Genomic DNA, 14,520 nt, shown 5'->3' with positions numbered 1-14,520 from the left:
GTTTCTGTCAGTTTGTAACCTGAACAAACTTTGGGGAACTCTATAGAGAAAATCAGCGATTTTACATCATGGCACATGCAGTAGGAGTAAAATGCAGTGCTGCCTTGAGCAATAAGTTCAACTGTGTTTGGGTAAAAGTTCTGTGACTTCTGTGTTTGAAAACCTTCATTCAGATTTACCCAAGTGACACAAACGTACTAAATAATGCAGAAGTAGACCAACATCTCCCATGTACCCAGCATCCACAAAAGGAGGGGGCCGGTCAAGTGAAAACAAGTCCAGCTTTATGGGGAAAAGCAAGGGTACATTACAGGTGGGCGATATGAGAGCAAAATCACATCACGATATTCCATCATGATATTGCAATAATGATATTTGTGATGACATTTCACTGAAGTTCAAAAATAACAGGTTTAAATTACAGGTGACACTCTATTCTAAATTAAATTAAATTAAATTAAATTAAATTAAATTAAATTAAATTAAATTAAATTAAATTAAAAATTATGGCAAGACATAATTTAATCATAAAAGTTGTAATCCCTATTTATCAGCGTTAAAATGCACCATCATAACTCAATGTGTGACAATTCTAGCTTCACAATTCTCACTATGACCCTGACCGGACTCGTATAAATGTATCTTTAAATGCTGAGGTGGGCGGGGTCGATGTCACGGGACACTTCAGGGACCGTAAAACACAGTCCACTGAGTCCAGCGATGGCGCACACAATAGTTAAGTTGACAGTTAAAGATGTGAGATTCCCCACATCTTTGGAGCAGCACGGCTCGGATGCCATGGTTCGTAGGTTTTCATTGTTGGTTTTAATATTATTTTAACACTATTTAAAACATTATTGGAATGAAACCAAGCGAATGTTTGTGTGCGTGAGCCTGATTCCCCTATCACTCTGTCCACACTTTAGCACACAGACCCGGATTACTCTGTCGCTTATGTTGTCCTCGACACGGACTGTGGACTCAGAGGCTTCGGCTTCACCTTTACTTTAGGAAAAGGCACCGAGATTGGTGAGAAAACATTAATTCACTCAGACAGTGTAATCAGTGTATGGCGAACTTGAGTCAATATTTACCAGCACAACATGATTGTGCTGGTGCTGCGTTCAGGTGCAACTAAAACGCTCCGAATTTCCATTTCCTACAGCAGATCTGACCAAATCTCTGAAGTTTGAATTATACCGATTTTTCTTTGGCTTATTAAGCACATATCTTTGTTTGAATTATAACAGTTTAATAATTACATATGAAAACCAAAACTGGTCAGGGTACTAACGTATTATCCGTATTTCTGACAAAACCAAAATACGACAATACGGAAACAGCGCCTCCTTTTCCTTTATTTGTATTGAACCAAATACGGAAAAACGGATTTTTCTCTCAGCATCAAAAAACGAAAAAACGAAAACCAAATAACGGCCCAAATTTCGTATTTGCAAATTCCTTTTTTCGTTTCTTGTTTCTCATTTATTAATATGAAACAGGCCGAAACAGACAGACCTGGCAACCAAGCGAGGACATACAGTTAGCAGAAGAGCAGATAACCCACTGAACAGCTACTCTCTGTATTTACTACTCATAATATGTGTGTTTATACAGATATTGTACATATTGTATATAGTGTAAATAAGAGTGTATGAACAATGTTGATAAATATATGCTTTGGCAACGTAAGATGCACGTTACAATGACGATAAAGACCCTTTTGATTTGATTTGACGTCCAGTCCAGCAGGTGGCAGCATTTCCTACAGGTGATGGCTTTTTTTTCTCTATTTTAGCAAAAAAAAAAATGAAATAACAACAATTTCAGCTTAGCTGTTCAGTATCTTAGCTGCTCTTCTCTCTTGTCCACTGGCTGTCCCTCAGTCGCTGGCAGCTTGACACACATTGTGCTGCGAGCGTGGTGCATTTACTTTTCTCTCCAAGGACAAACTGTAATGCTGCTTTGTCTGGGATGCTTTCAAAGGGTTAGGGTTAGGGCAACCTTGGTTGCCAGGTCTGTCTGTGTCGGCCTGTTTCTATTGCTAGCCTGTGGTCACTTATCCTGTATCGAGTACCTTAATCTGCATTTTGACACTGCAGTGTGCTTGAATATTTTGAATTAGAAATAAATACTAAATACATTAAACAGTTAATCAATTTTTTTAGTTTGTCAAATGAGGTTTTGAATCAAAAAAATAATGAAGTTTGTTTAAAACTGCAATTACACTAACTCATAACAATAATGTGGGAATACAACAAAAAAAAGCATGTACAGGCTACATGTACATTAGTACAGCGACAACAGGTGTCAGTGTGTCGTCTTCCCTGCTGTTAGGAGCCACAGAAGCCTCAGCAACAGGCTGCTCCTCCCAAAGTACAGGACCAACAGGCTGGGGGACTCGTTTGTCCCCCGGGCCATCAAACTGTACAACTCCTCACTGGGGGGGAGGAGGGCAAACAAAACAATCAGTACGAACTAAACAAACAACAACCACAACAATAACATAATAACATGTGCAATAAAACCATGAAGACATGTGCAATAAAACCCTGGGCATTACGGGGTAACTGTAGGTGTGTGTGTACCTGTGTGTATGTATGTATATATATATATATATGTATATATGTGTGTATGTGTATATGTATGTATGCATATATATGTATATGTGTATGTATATGTATGTATGTGTGCGTATGTATACATGTGTATATATGTATGTATGTATATATATATATATATATATACACATGTGTTGTGTGTATGTAGGTATACATACATATATATAGCATGGGTCACTTTCATTTTTATATATAGCATGGGTCACTTTCATTTTTATATTTTTATTCTTATCTTATTTTATTCTATTCTCTATTTTTAACAGTGCTGTGTGTGGATGCTGGAGCTGTTAATTTCCCCGAGGGAACCTCCCAAAGGGATTAATAAAGTCGTCTGTCTGTCTGTCTGTCTGTCTTAAACAACACAAGGAAGTGGTTAAATGTCTTATCATAATGAAATGGGTCAAGGATGATCTTCCTCCGCCTACATTTCATGGAAATGTTTGGTATCTGATGTGGTGGATCATAAAAAAATAGGGCATTATATTACAGGGAAGAGAAATATTTCTTTTGGGGGGATCTGGATTTAAGTGGGTAGTCACTTAAAGAGGAATTGAGGAAATAGTGTATGTAGCATTACAAGATTACTTTACAAAACACAATCTTCACACTGAAAATTTAAATAAATCATATACCGTATAATAACAAGAAAGTGTACTTTATATGAAGCGGTATATTTAAGTATCAGAGAAGTGTTGTGTTGTGAAGCTATCGTTTATTTTGTGTGGTCCTGGGTGTTGTTCCTGCAGTGGTGTGTGCTGTGGAAGCCCTGTCTGCACTGGTGGTCGGCAAATGTTTGCAGGAGATCGTGAGTGACTTCCGTGGGTTTTACCGCCTCCTGACCAGCGATGGCCAGATGAGATGGGTAAGAGCTGGAGAAGGATTGTGCAAAGTGATGTAGGTATGAGTGAACCATTCAACCTGACCTCACACAAAACACCAGGACACAGTTACTAAAAACAAGGGTCATATCTTGTTAATGTTGAAACCGAAACTGTTTCCTCACCACAACGGCTGACATGTCCCTTATTTAACTCCCACATGACCCTCGTGTTGAGGATAAAACAGTAGACAATGAAATATAGAATATTTAAATGGAGCACTAAAGGTTAGTGGTGAATCTTTTGTGTTGCTGGACTCAGTTAGGGCCAGAGAAAGGAGTGATCCAGCTGGCCACAGCTGCAGTTCTGAATGCCGTGTGGGACCTGTGGGCGAGGGCAGAGGGCAAGGTGAGGCCGTCCACATGATGATGATGAGAAAATACACGATTTCCCTGCACGAGTATGTCACATAGTGACTCACGGCCTGTTGTCATCATTTTTCTTGCAGCCATTATGGAAATTGCTTGTGGACATGGTGAGACCCAGGAAATGAAGATGTCAAAGATTTGTTATTGAGTGTCGTCACAGCAGGAAATGTCACGCATTGTGTGTGTTTGTTTGTTAGGATCCTGAGCAGATTGTGTCATGCATCGACTTCAGATACATCACTGATGTGCTGACAGAGAAGGAGGCTCTAGGTGAGGCTGTGCATCTGAACTATCTCAGCAAAATCGTAACAGATCTGAATGAATTTTGTGGTAACAGCTACGGATAAGCAGATAAAGATCAATATAGAAATAGTCATTTGGATCCATTGGATCAAAATGTGAATGTTTGAGGTGCCGGTTACGCAGGTGACAAAGTGTTAAAGCCTTAAAGATCTCGCTTTCTGAGTATTTGGGTTTTTTTTTTTTAAAGAAAGAATCTGAGACTAAAAAGAAGAACAACCTTTGTGATTTGTCATTTGAGTTGTTTCAAATTGAGATTTTCATTTGAAAAACATTACCTTTTCAGCACTACCAAACTGTACCCTTTTTTTTTTTACCTTCCCATCCCTTACATGACACCATAGTATACCTAACCTGACTGTACCCTTCTTACCATACCGTACCTTCCAAGAAACCCCTACATGTGCAGCACAGTCACAGCTAAAGTCTCTTTTCGTCTGTTCTAAATCAGATATACTTATGAAGGCACAGGCGGGCAAACAGCAGAGAGGTGAGTGCATTAAAGGAAGTCTTGCATTACTTGGCTAAAAGAGATTTTGTGACTCAAAATTGCCTCATTGGAAACACGAGTGCTTTTATTCTGCTAATAAGCTCCTACAGTGTATGACTGCTTTATTATCTGTATGCACCTGTCAGAGGATGAGATGCTGAAAAAGGGTTATCCTGCGTACACCACCTCCTGTGCTTGGCTTGGATACCCAGACCAGCAGCTCAAACAGGTCTCTGTGATATTAAATACATGACCTACCTCTACTTAATAGACCTCTAACTGACGGCTGTTTGTTTGAAGCTCTGCACAGATGCACTTAAAAGTGGCTGGACCAAATTCAAGGTGAAAGTCGGCGCAGACCTAGAGGACGACATTCGCAGGTGTCGACTCATCAGGGAAATGATTGGACCTAATAACACTTTAGTGAGTTTGTGAGACTGTTTTGTCGACTTCTCAGGAAACTCCTGTAACTTAAAGTGTTTTTTTTTTAATGTCAGATGATCGACGCCAACCAGAGATGGGACGTAGCCGAGGCCATCAGCTGGGTGTCCAGGCTCGCCGAGTTCAAACCTCTGTGGATCGAGGAGCCCACGTCTCCAGATGACGTCCTGGGTCACGCTACAATCTCAAAGGTTAGATCATATGTTTGAAGACATGTTCAGAATATGAGACGATGGACACATCGTGCTGTGTTCTGCTCTTAGCTCAGATAGGTCTGATAGACCTGATCAATAATCCCTCCAGCATCCATCACAGATCACAGGTGCCTGATTTTGTTTTTGCAGGCTTTGGCTCCACTTGGAATTGGAGTGGCAACTGGGGAGCAGGTCAGCGCTCAGGTTTGGTCTTAGTAACACATTCACTGGCTGACGGAATCAATAACGTGACATTTTCCTTTTCCAGTGTCAGAACAGAGTGATGTTCAAGCAGCTGCTTCAGGCCTCGGCGCTGCAGTTTGTCCAGATTGACAGTTGTCGACTGGGCAGCGTCAATGAAAACCTGGCTGTGCTGCTGATGGCGCACAAGTTCCAGGGTGAGAGTTTAGTTAGTTAAACATTTAAAATGGAGTGTTAATATACAGCTTTTTGTTTTCCCTTAACTTCTGTTAGAGGGTAGAAAGGAGTTAATTATCTGCAGTTAATCAACAAACTAAATAAAAACATATAAACTGATTGTGAGCAGCATAAATCAGAAAGTTAAGGTCAGATGTTGGTGATATTTTGAGCAGCACAGGCAAAGGTTTGCACTCTCTGGGCACTTTTGTCTAGTTTTTAATCTTTTTGTTTGTCTGAGTTCATGTTGATTCTTTGTCCATTCAAAGCACAAGTAATAAGGGGAAATGAGACTAGGTCAATGGTTACATGCGCTGAAAACTACAAATAGAAAATGTATGGACTGAAAAATCCTCTTTTCATTAAGGTTGAATAATATTTCAAATCAATTGCCAAATTGTCTAATTCCCTTAATTGGCCAGACCATTATTCATCAGACTTTCATGTAATCTTTTATGTCCACACCTTGGTTACATGACACATACTTCCTTTCTTTAAGTGCCCGTGTGTCCTCACGCTGGAGGAGTCGGTCTGTGTGAGCTCGTCCAGCATCTCATCCTGTTCGACTACATGTGCGTGTCTGCCAGTCTCGACAACAGGTGAGAGCAGAGTGTCTCTTTTATCCTTTGTAAACCATTCAGCGCGTGATTGGCTCATCGTCATACCTTCATCCCCAGGATGTGCGAATACGTGGACCACCTCCACGAACACTTCACCAGTCCTGTGGTGATTCAAGACGCACACTACATGCCCCCAAAGGTACAAACACAAGCTATAAATGAATTACGGCCATTTTTACAATGAATCTCTCACTTATTTCTTACTCCTCTCCTGCTCACAGGATCCCGGTTATTCTTGCGAGATTTTGGACTCATCGGTGCAAAGACACGAGTACCCTGAAGGAGAAGAATGGAAGCTGCTAATGAAGTGAGGAGTTTCTCTTCATCACGTCACCTACAGCATTTAGGAAAAAAGATTGTATAATTAGACCAACCTCACTTATAATAAAAACCAAATCAGCTGTGATTTCAATTTTACACTTTACACTGGTTAATTGCTCTCCTGATACACGAAGAAATTCAGGCAACAGAAGTTGACAACAAATAGAACTCCTTTATTTACAGAAATACATTAATCATATTTAAAATAAGCAAAATGAATAACCAGTTACAGTGTAGATTATATCTTTAAGAATGCAATATACTGTAATTAGAGGCTTTCGTAACCCAAAGAGATTGCATCAAGTTCCCATTAGCTCCAGGATTGGTTTGCCGAAGCACATTTTCCCGCGACATGCACCACATTTGTCCCTTATCGTCTTGTTACACAGCCATCTGCATTTTGATGGCAGGATGAGGGTTGTAGTCACAGATCTCAAAGTCCTCTGAGCGGAAATCGTCGATGTTTTCCACTTTTCTCAGAATCTTCAGCTTGGGGAAGGGACGTATCTCTCTCTGCAGCTGTAAGTGTAAACAGAGGAGCTCGTGTAAGTTTCAAATCAAGTAGGAAATGGAGAGAGAGAGAGATTTAAAAATAATGGTTTTCACTTGCTCACCTGTACTTTGAGAGGTTCGATGTGGTTGTTGTAGATGTGAGCGTCTCCCAGGGTGTGAACAAAATCACCAGGCTGAAAAGGACAGACAAAAAAAAACCCCACACTGATTTAATAATTTAAAAAGGAACCGTTTGGGTGTAATGAAGTGCGATTGTATAATAAGCTGCTGACACGTGGTCAGCAGTGCCCGAGCTGTGCACGCCCCCTGCTGGCTCCCTGTGCTTACAGCAAACATGACAGGCATGCTCACTTTCAGTGAAAAAAAAAAAATGGCTGCCAGTTGGGACACAACAGGTAAACAAAAAGCCTCCAATAAGAATAAGTCTGCCACTTTCTCTGGCGGTTAGACAACCTTTGCTGAATGGACTGAAGTTTGTGTCACTTTGTGAACCAATCACTGCCCAAACCAAAGTCCATAAAGAAAATTAGCGGTTTTACAACACGGGCAGAAGAGTTGTAAATCACCGCTGTGTCCATTAGAAAGTTTGAATATAGACTTTAAGTAGTTTACACACTTCACTTTCCAGTCAGAAAAGGCTGTGAGATAAAATGGTAAACTTATACTTAAGATGTCATCAACTTACGGAGGCATAGCGTTAGAGGAAACTTTTCTTACCTTGAGTCCTGTGATGTGGGCGATCATGTAGGTGAGCAGTGCATAGCTGGCGATATTGAAAGGCACTCCCAGACCCATATCACCAGAGCGCTGGTATAGCTGACACGACAGCTCACCATCGCATACATAGAACTGACAGAGGGCGTGACAGGGCGGCAGAGCCATGGAGGGCAGGTCTGGAAAAAAAAAAAAAGAGCATATGCAAATTATTAATTTGACTCTTTGCCCATGAACAAAGTATGATTTATGAGAGTTCTACTCCCATCTGTAATGAATAAATGTTTAAATATCTGCGGCACCTTTGGGGTTCCAGGCACACATGATGATCCGTCTGTCTTCTGGATTCTTTTTGATGGTGTCAATGACTTTCTGTAGCTGGTCAACACCTTGTCCTGTGTAATCTGTTGAAGAAAGGATCAACAATAAGGCTCAAGAAACACCCGGGGCAATAATGTCAAGCTAATGGAAGTACGTTTTAAATAAATATTAAAGCAGAGAAGTGATTTATCCACACATGCATCTACTGAAGCGTGACTCTGGTGCACCGTACCTGCGTGCATGTTTGTGTATTCTGCGCCAAAGTGCCTCCACTGGAAACCGTACACAGGTCCCAGGTCGCCCTCTTCTCTCTCCGTAAACCCCAGGTTGTCCAGGAACGCCCGAGACCCATTGGCATCCCATATCTTCACCCCTTTCTCCGACAGCTCTTTGGCATTTGTTGATCCCTTATGAATCAGACAAAAACAAACAAACACCATATGTAAGTCATTTTGACAGAAATGCATGCTGCATTTGAACTGAGACAAATTAATTGTATTAATAAGTCAAATATCTAACCAATCACACTGGAAACTGACAAGGAAATGTAATATTTAAAAACACTTATGAATTGATTATCACCTTAATGAACCACAACAGCTCCTCAAGGATCGCTTTCCAGAACACTTTCTTTGTCGTCAGCAATGGAAATTGATCTAAGAAAAAGGAAAAAAAGGATATTTTACATAACACATGACGTTTACAGCCAGTACCAATCCAATCAAGTGTATGTTTTCTTTTAATTCACAAAAAGTCTGACCAAGATGTGCAAGATAATTTTTCAAAAGCTGAAAATAAACTCGTCTCTGACCCCTGGTGGACAAAGTGGAAGACTTCGTTTCTTCTGTTACTCATCCTTGACCCACAAAACAAAAATAAAAATTCTTGTTTTACCCAGTTAACTACTTTCAAAAATGACAATCTACACTGAATCATATAGTGTGTTTCTGATTATATTTTGTACATGTGTTATGCATTTTGCATATTTTAAAAGAATACTAAAGCAGGTAAAATGACCCCAAAACGAACCTGTTATCAGTGGAATATTAATAGCAAGAAATTAAACATAAGCCTAATAAAAATGTCTCAGGCCGGTCTGCTCACTGTTGGTGCATAAAAGTGGCAATTAAGGTTTGTAAAAATGTGATTGTGTGAGGGTAATGACAACACACTGTCTTGACTTTTACAACTTGACTTTTATTCTTGTTTGTGTGTTGTTCACCTTTTTCTGACTGGAAACTGAAGTTTAACAACTTTCCCTCTCTCTCTCCTGTACAACACTGCAGATAATCTCTATGGACTTTGGTGTGGGGACTGAGCAGAACATGGTGACAAAACAAAGACTTACATTTCCAGATTGAAAAGGCTCTATAATAATAATAATAATAATAATGAGATTAAAAGGGCCAGTGTGAGAAATGTAGGTGAAATTATTTTCCTCTGAAAAAAATAATGACAGTTATTCCTGTCAACAGATGTTCATGCACTAATTTATGTAGAAACCTATATACATATTATCCATCCATCCATTATCTACCGTGGCGGGGTATATATATATTATGTATTATACAATTGTGACCTGCATAGACCAGGATGTTGCCGCCTTTCGCTTTATGTAAACTACGATTGGCGCCAACAGATGCTGAATGAATGAATGAATAAATGAACTGCAGCTTTTAAGTATATTAAGCATAAGGAGGTTTAAGTCAAACCAAGCTCACCTCGCAGACTATATCTGGCCTGAGCCCCGAATACAGAGACGACTCCAGTCCCGGTTCGGTCTCCCTTTGTGTGACCCTGCTGCAGAATGTGTTGGACGAGGTCCAGATACGCGTGTTCATCACAGGAATAACCCGGCGTCCTGGTCTCTGCACGGGTACACTGCCTCGTCCTCTGACCGCTCTCCCCGGTGTGGACTTCTGAATTGGCGGGCATTTTTTGAACTAAAGTGTGGAGAGACTACTTCACTATGCAAGAACCAGCTGCAATGTGTTTAGTTTGAGCTTCTCCGCGGGTTTTTAAGTAAGAACGAACAGCCAACTGGGTTTGTTGTTGTTGTGTTTGAAAAGCCAATCGAATGAGAGCTACTTGTCTGAGTCGGGAGTCGAGGAGGCGGGACTTAGAGGGCGGGACCAACGAAATCAAACAGAGCGGGAGAGTTTCAGGAAAGCGGGTAAAAGTCTTTTTGCAACCGTTTACATGTAAGTATTTTAGACATTTTCCACTCATAGGTAGATGTATATAACATAGTGATTCGTTTATTTCTCATCTGTGTATTATTTTTTTAATAGTGTTTGCACATATTCAAAGATTCAAAGTGTAAGATATACAACTTACAACAAATGTTCAAATTATCAGTGCTTGTTTAAGAAAAATACACACAGGCCTCTGTCACCACATTGTTTATGATTTTCTTAAATTTGCTGAGAGATAGGAGTCAAACTAATTTGAGATATCCAAATGTCACTACCTGGAGGTTTTGCACAATTGCCCCAAGTAGACGCTTTGGTTACCTTTCCACTAATATTCTAACATGTTTTAACATGATGAACTCACCCAGTGTGGGTCCATGTAGATGGGACAGGAAAACCTGAATTTTAATGATGGAAAGAAAGAGGCTTTCTGTCTTTATATTTAATATTTATGTTTACTTTTGACCTATTTTACCATATTTTCTAAAGTTATCTCAAGTTCTGTGGCTGCTGAAATGTGTAAATTAAAGTTTGCCCACTTTACAGGGGACCCAGGTGATTTTCCATTGTCCATTTCCATGTGTCTTGCCTGATTTCCTCTGCTGTATTTCAGTAGAACAGCACTGTAGTCACATGTATCTTTGCTTTTTAATAATTTGCTGTACTCAATCATCATCATTACTAGATGTATAAAGCTAAAAGAGAGGGAGCCAATTTACAAATGAAGGCCTGAGCCCCCTCATAACCCCCCACGGTTCTGGGTCTGTTTAAAATTAAAAGTCCACATTTAATTTATTTATTTTACTGGCGAGATAACTTGATAAGTGTGGTGCTAATCAGTGAGTCAGTGGAGAGAGAAAGAAAAGCAGGAAAGACTTATTATCTTGTGGGCCGAATATGATTGCGTGGGGGGCCAGATGTGGCCCACGGGCCTTGAGTTTGACACCTGTGGTCCAACGTCAGTCATCCTAATTGTGGTCCCCACTCCCTTTTATGTACACCAGACCGTGGAAAATGATGAACCGCTCATATAGCAGCATTGTTTCTAACTGTTAACACTCTGAGCCGCTGCTTTTGAATTAAAACAAAAATGTTTGAGGAAATGTTGTGGTTGTGCTTTTTATTTTTAAATATAAGAGTTCAATGTTATACTTTGAAATAATCCAAAATATACTACCTACTTTTACTAGTGGAGATGTAATACCTCAGGTCACCAGTAGTGCACTTGGTGATGACATGGCATTCAGAAACACTCAAATTTAATTTAAAAGCATGTATTATATGTATCATATGTAGGCTATATTGGCAACTATTGATTATAATATTGACTTAATAAAATGTCATTAAGATTTCCCATCAACATAAGATATTCATGTGATTTAAAAACTAAAATACTTTCCTGAGAGATAATAATCTAATAAATCAATACAATTTACAACATAAAGATAACAAAAATGACTCCCCCTGTCTACAAGTGCTCCAGATTATCTTCACCCTCACCTGCCTCATTCAGCAGGGATTTTATTAGGAGTATATTTGCATATTTTTTCATTTTCATAGAAAAAATCCAAATAATGAGGATTTGATAGAAAATGGAAAAGATGGAGGCAGTAAATACCATAAAATGATTCTGCACAAACCCAGTGAAATATCACGTGAGGTTTTTGGATCTCAGACTTAATCCTGATTAAAGTTAGACGGTTTAGTGTACCGATTTTGTTTTTAAAAAGACCAAAAGCCCCAGTTTTCAGCCTTAGTGGAGAAGAATCAGCAGCAAACAGACCGTAAAGATGCAGAGAGTACAGGCTATTCTGCTATAGAGCCTCAGACTATATGCTTTATTATAATTATAGAAATGAATGATAATAATGACAAGATATTAATTTAAAAAAATGTAATGTTTAAAAAAAAAATATATATATTCTTTAACATTCCACTAGATGGCGACATTTATCCAAACATGAATGTCAGGTATTCAGGTTAGAGAATTAGAGTCACTTCTTTTCATGAGAAACAATTATTGTGTGACCAGTGACCATATACACTGAATTAAATTCATTTATTCAGACAAATTAAAAGAAAGGCATTAGGGAAAAGTACATGTAAAGGTAAGAATAATCAACAATGTTAAACATTTGATGAAACTAAATCATTAGAAGACGTCCATTATATTATCCATTATTCTGTGGCTGAAAGGAGTAGGAAAGAATAAGAACTTAACCTTTTCCTTTACATTATGCTTTTAACATGCCCTACATAGGTCTATATGTCAATTAAAAAAAAGTAAGGAAAAATGCTTTTAGCACAATATGTCGTTCTGTTTTCTTGTTTTTAATGAAAACACAACTGTTATAGTTTATGTAGACTGTATCTATACAATATGTCCCACGCATGTTTAGTATAATCAGTCTTACACTATAATATTATAATAATAATTTTATCAAAATCGCAGGAGGCGCAATATTTCTTAAAGGCACAGTGTGTGTCAAAATATCATTCTTAGATTAAATATTGTCCTGACAGAATAATCGCAATTGGATATGTATTCAAAATCATTCAGCCCTCGTGATAATACTAAAGTACTTAGAAAGTTGTAAAACTGTGAGCTATGAAACCACGAGACTCAAGAAAATGCAAGAGCGTAAGGACAAAATGAGAGACAGACGGATATAAAGGGAGACGTACATGAAAGGTAAACATAAGTCATTTGTTTTAGAGCTCTCCTCAGGTCAAACTCTCTGCTCTAATCTCCATCAGTGAGTCCAGGCCTCCTGCAGAGAGCTGCCATGGTCTCAGTCACAGGCTCAGCTCTGCAGCGCAGGTCACAACAGGAGAAGAAGGACTTGCATATGTGTGCTGCTTTATCTCACTGTTAAACAGCCTTTTCTGACTGATTACTGAAGTTTGTGTGACGTGTTCTCTCACACCAAAGTCGACAGGGAAAATCAACAATTTTCCACCACAGCTTGCAGGAGTTGTTTATTCACCGCTGCTTCCATCAGTCATTTCAAATGGGTTACTTTATGATTTTTGGTGTTTGAATTAGTTAAATCCTTCCGATTAAACTAACACTAACTTCATACTTGAGGCAGCAGTAGACCTGCAGCTCCTGCGTCCCTGTGAGCTAAAAACACTGATTTTCTCTATGGACTTTGGTGGGGGGAGAGTGAGAGGTTTTCAAACCTCAGTATTCAGCAGCAAAATGTAGTCTCATGTCTTATGCTGGTTTTTGCCAGTAGGGGGTGGTGCTTACTATGTGTTACAACCTCATCACCAACAGATAAACTTATTATGACATTTTTTTGGGAAAATATAATTTAATGAGCCTTTTTAAAAGTTTTTTTTCTACAAATATAATCTAAAACATCCCTCATATACATCCACAGTGTATAAAAAACCTTCCTTTTGGTTGCCTCCTGACTTTCTGGCATCTACCTCCACACAATCTGAGTCGTCACTGTTCTTATCATGATATCTCAATATGGCAGCAGCGTGGTGAATGTGGAATTCCCGTGTGCTCCCTCAATCCTCTGTTAATCTGAGCCCACTGCTGAAAAGCCTTGACCCTGCAAATGAGGTCCCAGCCTTTTGGATGAGGAGCAGCAGGAGTCTGGCTGTAAGATACCTGACCCTCAGCTGCTTTTTATCAGCTCTCCGTGCACGATCCCTCTCCAAGGCCTTACGACCGGCCCGCTGCTCCAATTATAGGCGACAGTAAAATAACAGTTTTGAAGCCTTTAGGAAAACATGTAATTAGTCACTTTATCATCTCAGGCTGCTCTGGAATCTAATATGTGGTGGACTGGGTTAAATTCATGCTATTAGGTCAAGGCTTGGGTTTGACGGCTCAGTTATCCAAAGACAGAAGAAAAACAGATCTGAGCATGATAGGGCTCAGAGAAATGTGTGTGTGTGTGTTATCTGTGTGTTGTTTTTCTGTAAATCAGAGGGTTTGAAGTGAGGTGGGTGTAAACAGATTAACATCATGTAACCCAGTGACACTAACCTGTGCACTGTGGAGACATGGCAGGCATCAGTGTGGTGGGTATGTTCCTCATTAGTCTGGGAGGATGCAGCCATTTACTGCCTTTGATCAGTGATGCGCATCTGCAGGCTCTGCAGAGATTATG

The 14,520-nt window shown here is 39.5% G+C and overlaps 2 protein-coding genes across 2 annotated transcripts; one reads left to right on the top strand and one right to left on the bottom strand.

Moving 5' to 3' along the window:
• Nucleotides 1–680: 680 nt before the first annotated feature.
• Nucleotides 681–6,746, top strand: enosf1 (enolase superfamily member 1). Its single transcript, XM_058642926.1, has 15 exons — nt 681–801; nt 927–1,029; nt 3,368–3,483; nt 3,761–3,847; nt 3,948–3,974; nt 4,065–4,137; nt 4,619–4,657; nt 4,804–4,886; nt 4,958–5,080; nt 5,155–5,289; nt 5,443–5,484; nt 5,561–5,690; nt 6,209–6,308; nt 6,387–6,468; nt 6,551–6,746. The coding sequence occupies exons 1-15, from the start codon at nt 721–723 to the stop codon at nt 6,638–6,640; spliced, it is 1,311 nt and encodes a 436-aa protein (XP_058498909.1). The 5' UTR covers nt 681–720; the 3' UTR covers nt 6,641–6,746.
• Nucleotides 6,747–6,802: 56 nt separating this feature from the next.
• Nucleotides 6,803–10,241, bottom strand: tyms (thymidylate synthetase). The gene is made up of 7 exons (XM_058642939.1): nt 9,920–10,241; nt 8,781–8,854; nt 8,431–8,605; nt 8,180–8,281; nt 7,881–8,056; nt 7,265–7,336; nt 6,803–7,169 (listed from the first exon to the last, which is right to left on the bottom strand). The coding sequence occupies exons 1-7, from the start codon at nt 10,131–10,133 to the stop codon at nt 7,032–7,034; spliced, it is 951 nt and encodes a 316-aa protein (XP_058498922.1). The 5' UTR covers nt 10,134–10,241; the 3' UTR covers nt 6,803–7,031.
• Between the last annotated feature and the right edge of the window lie 4,279 nt (nt 10,242–14,520).

This window comes from Solea solea, chromosome 1, assembly GCF_958295425.1.
Source record: "Solea solea chromosome 1, fSolSol10.1, whole genome shotgun sequence".
Lineage (NCBI taxonomy): Eukaryota > Metazoa > Chordata > Actinopteri > Pleuronectiformes > Soleidae > Solea > Solea solea.
Note: the sequence above shows the minus strand (reverse complement) of the source record. Positions and strands in the feature narration are given on the sequence as shown.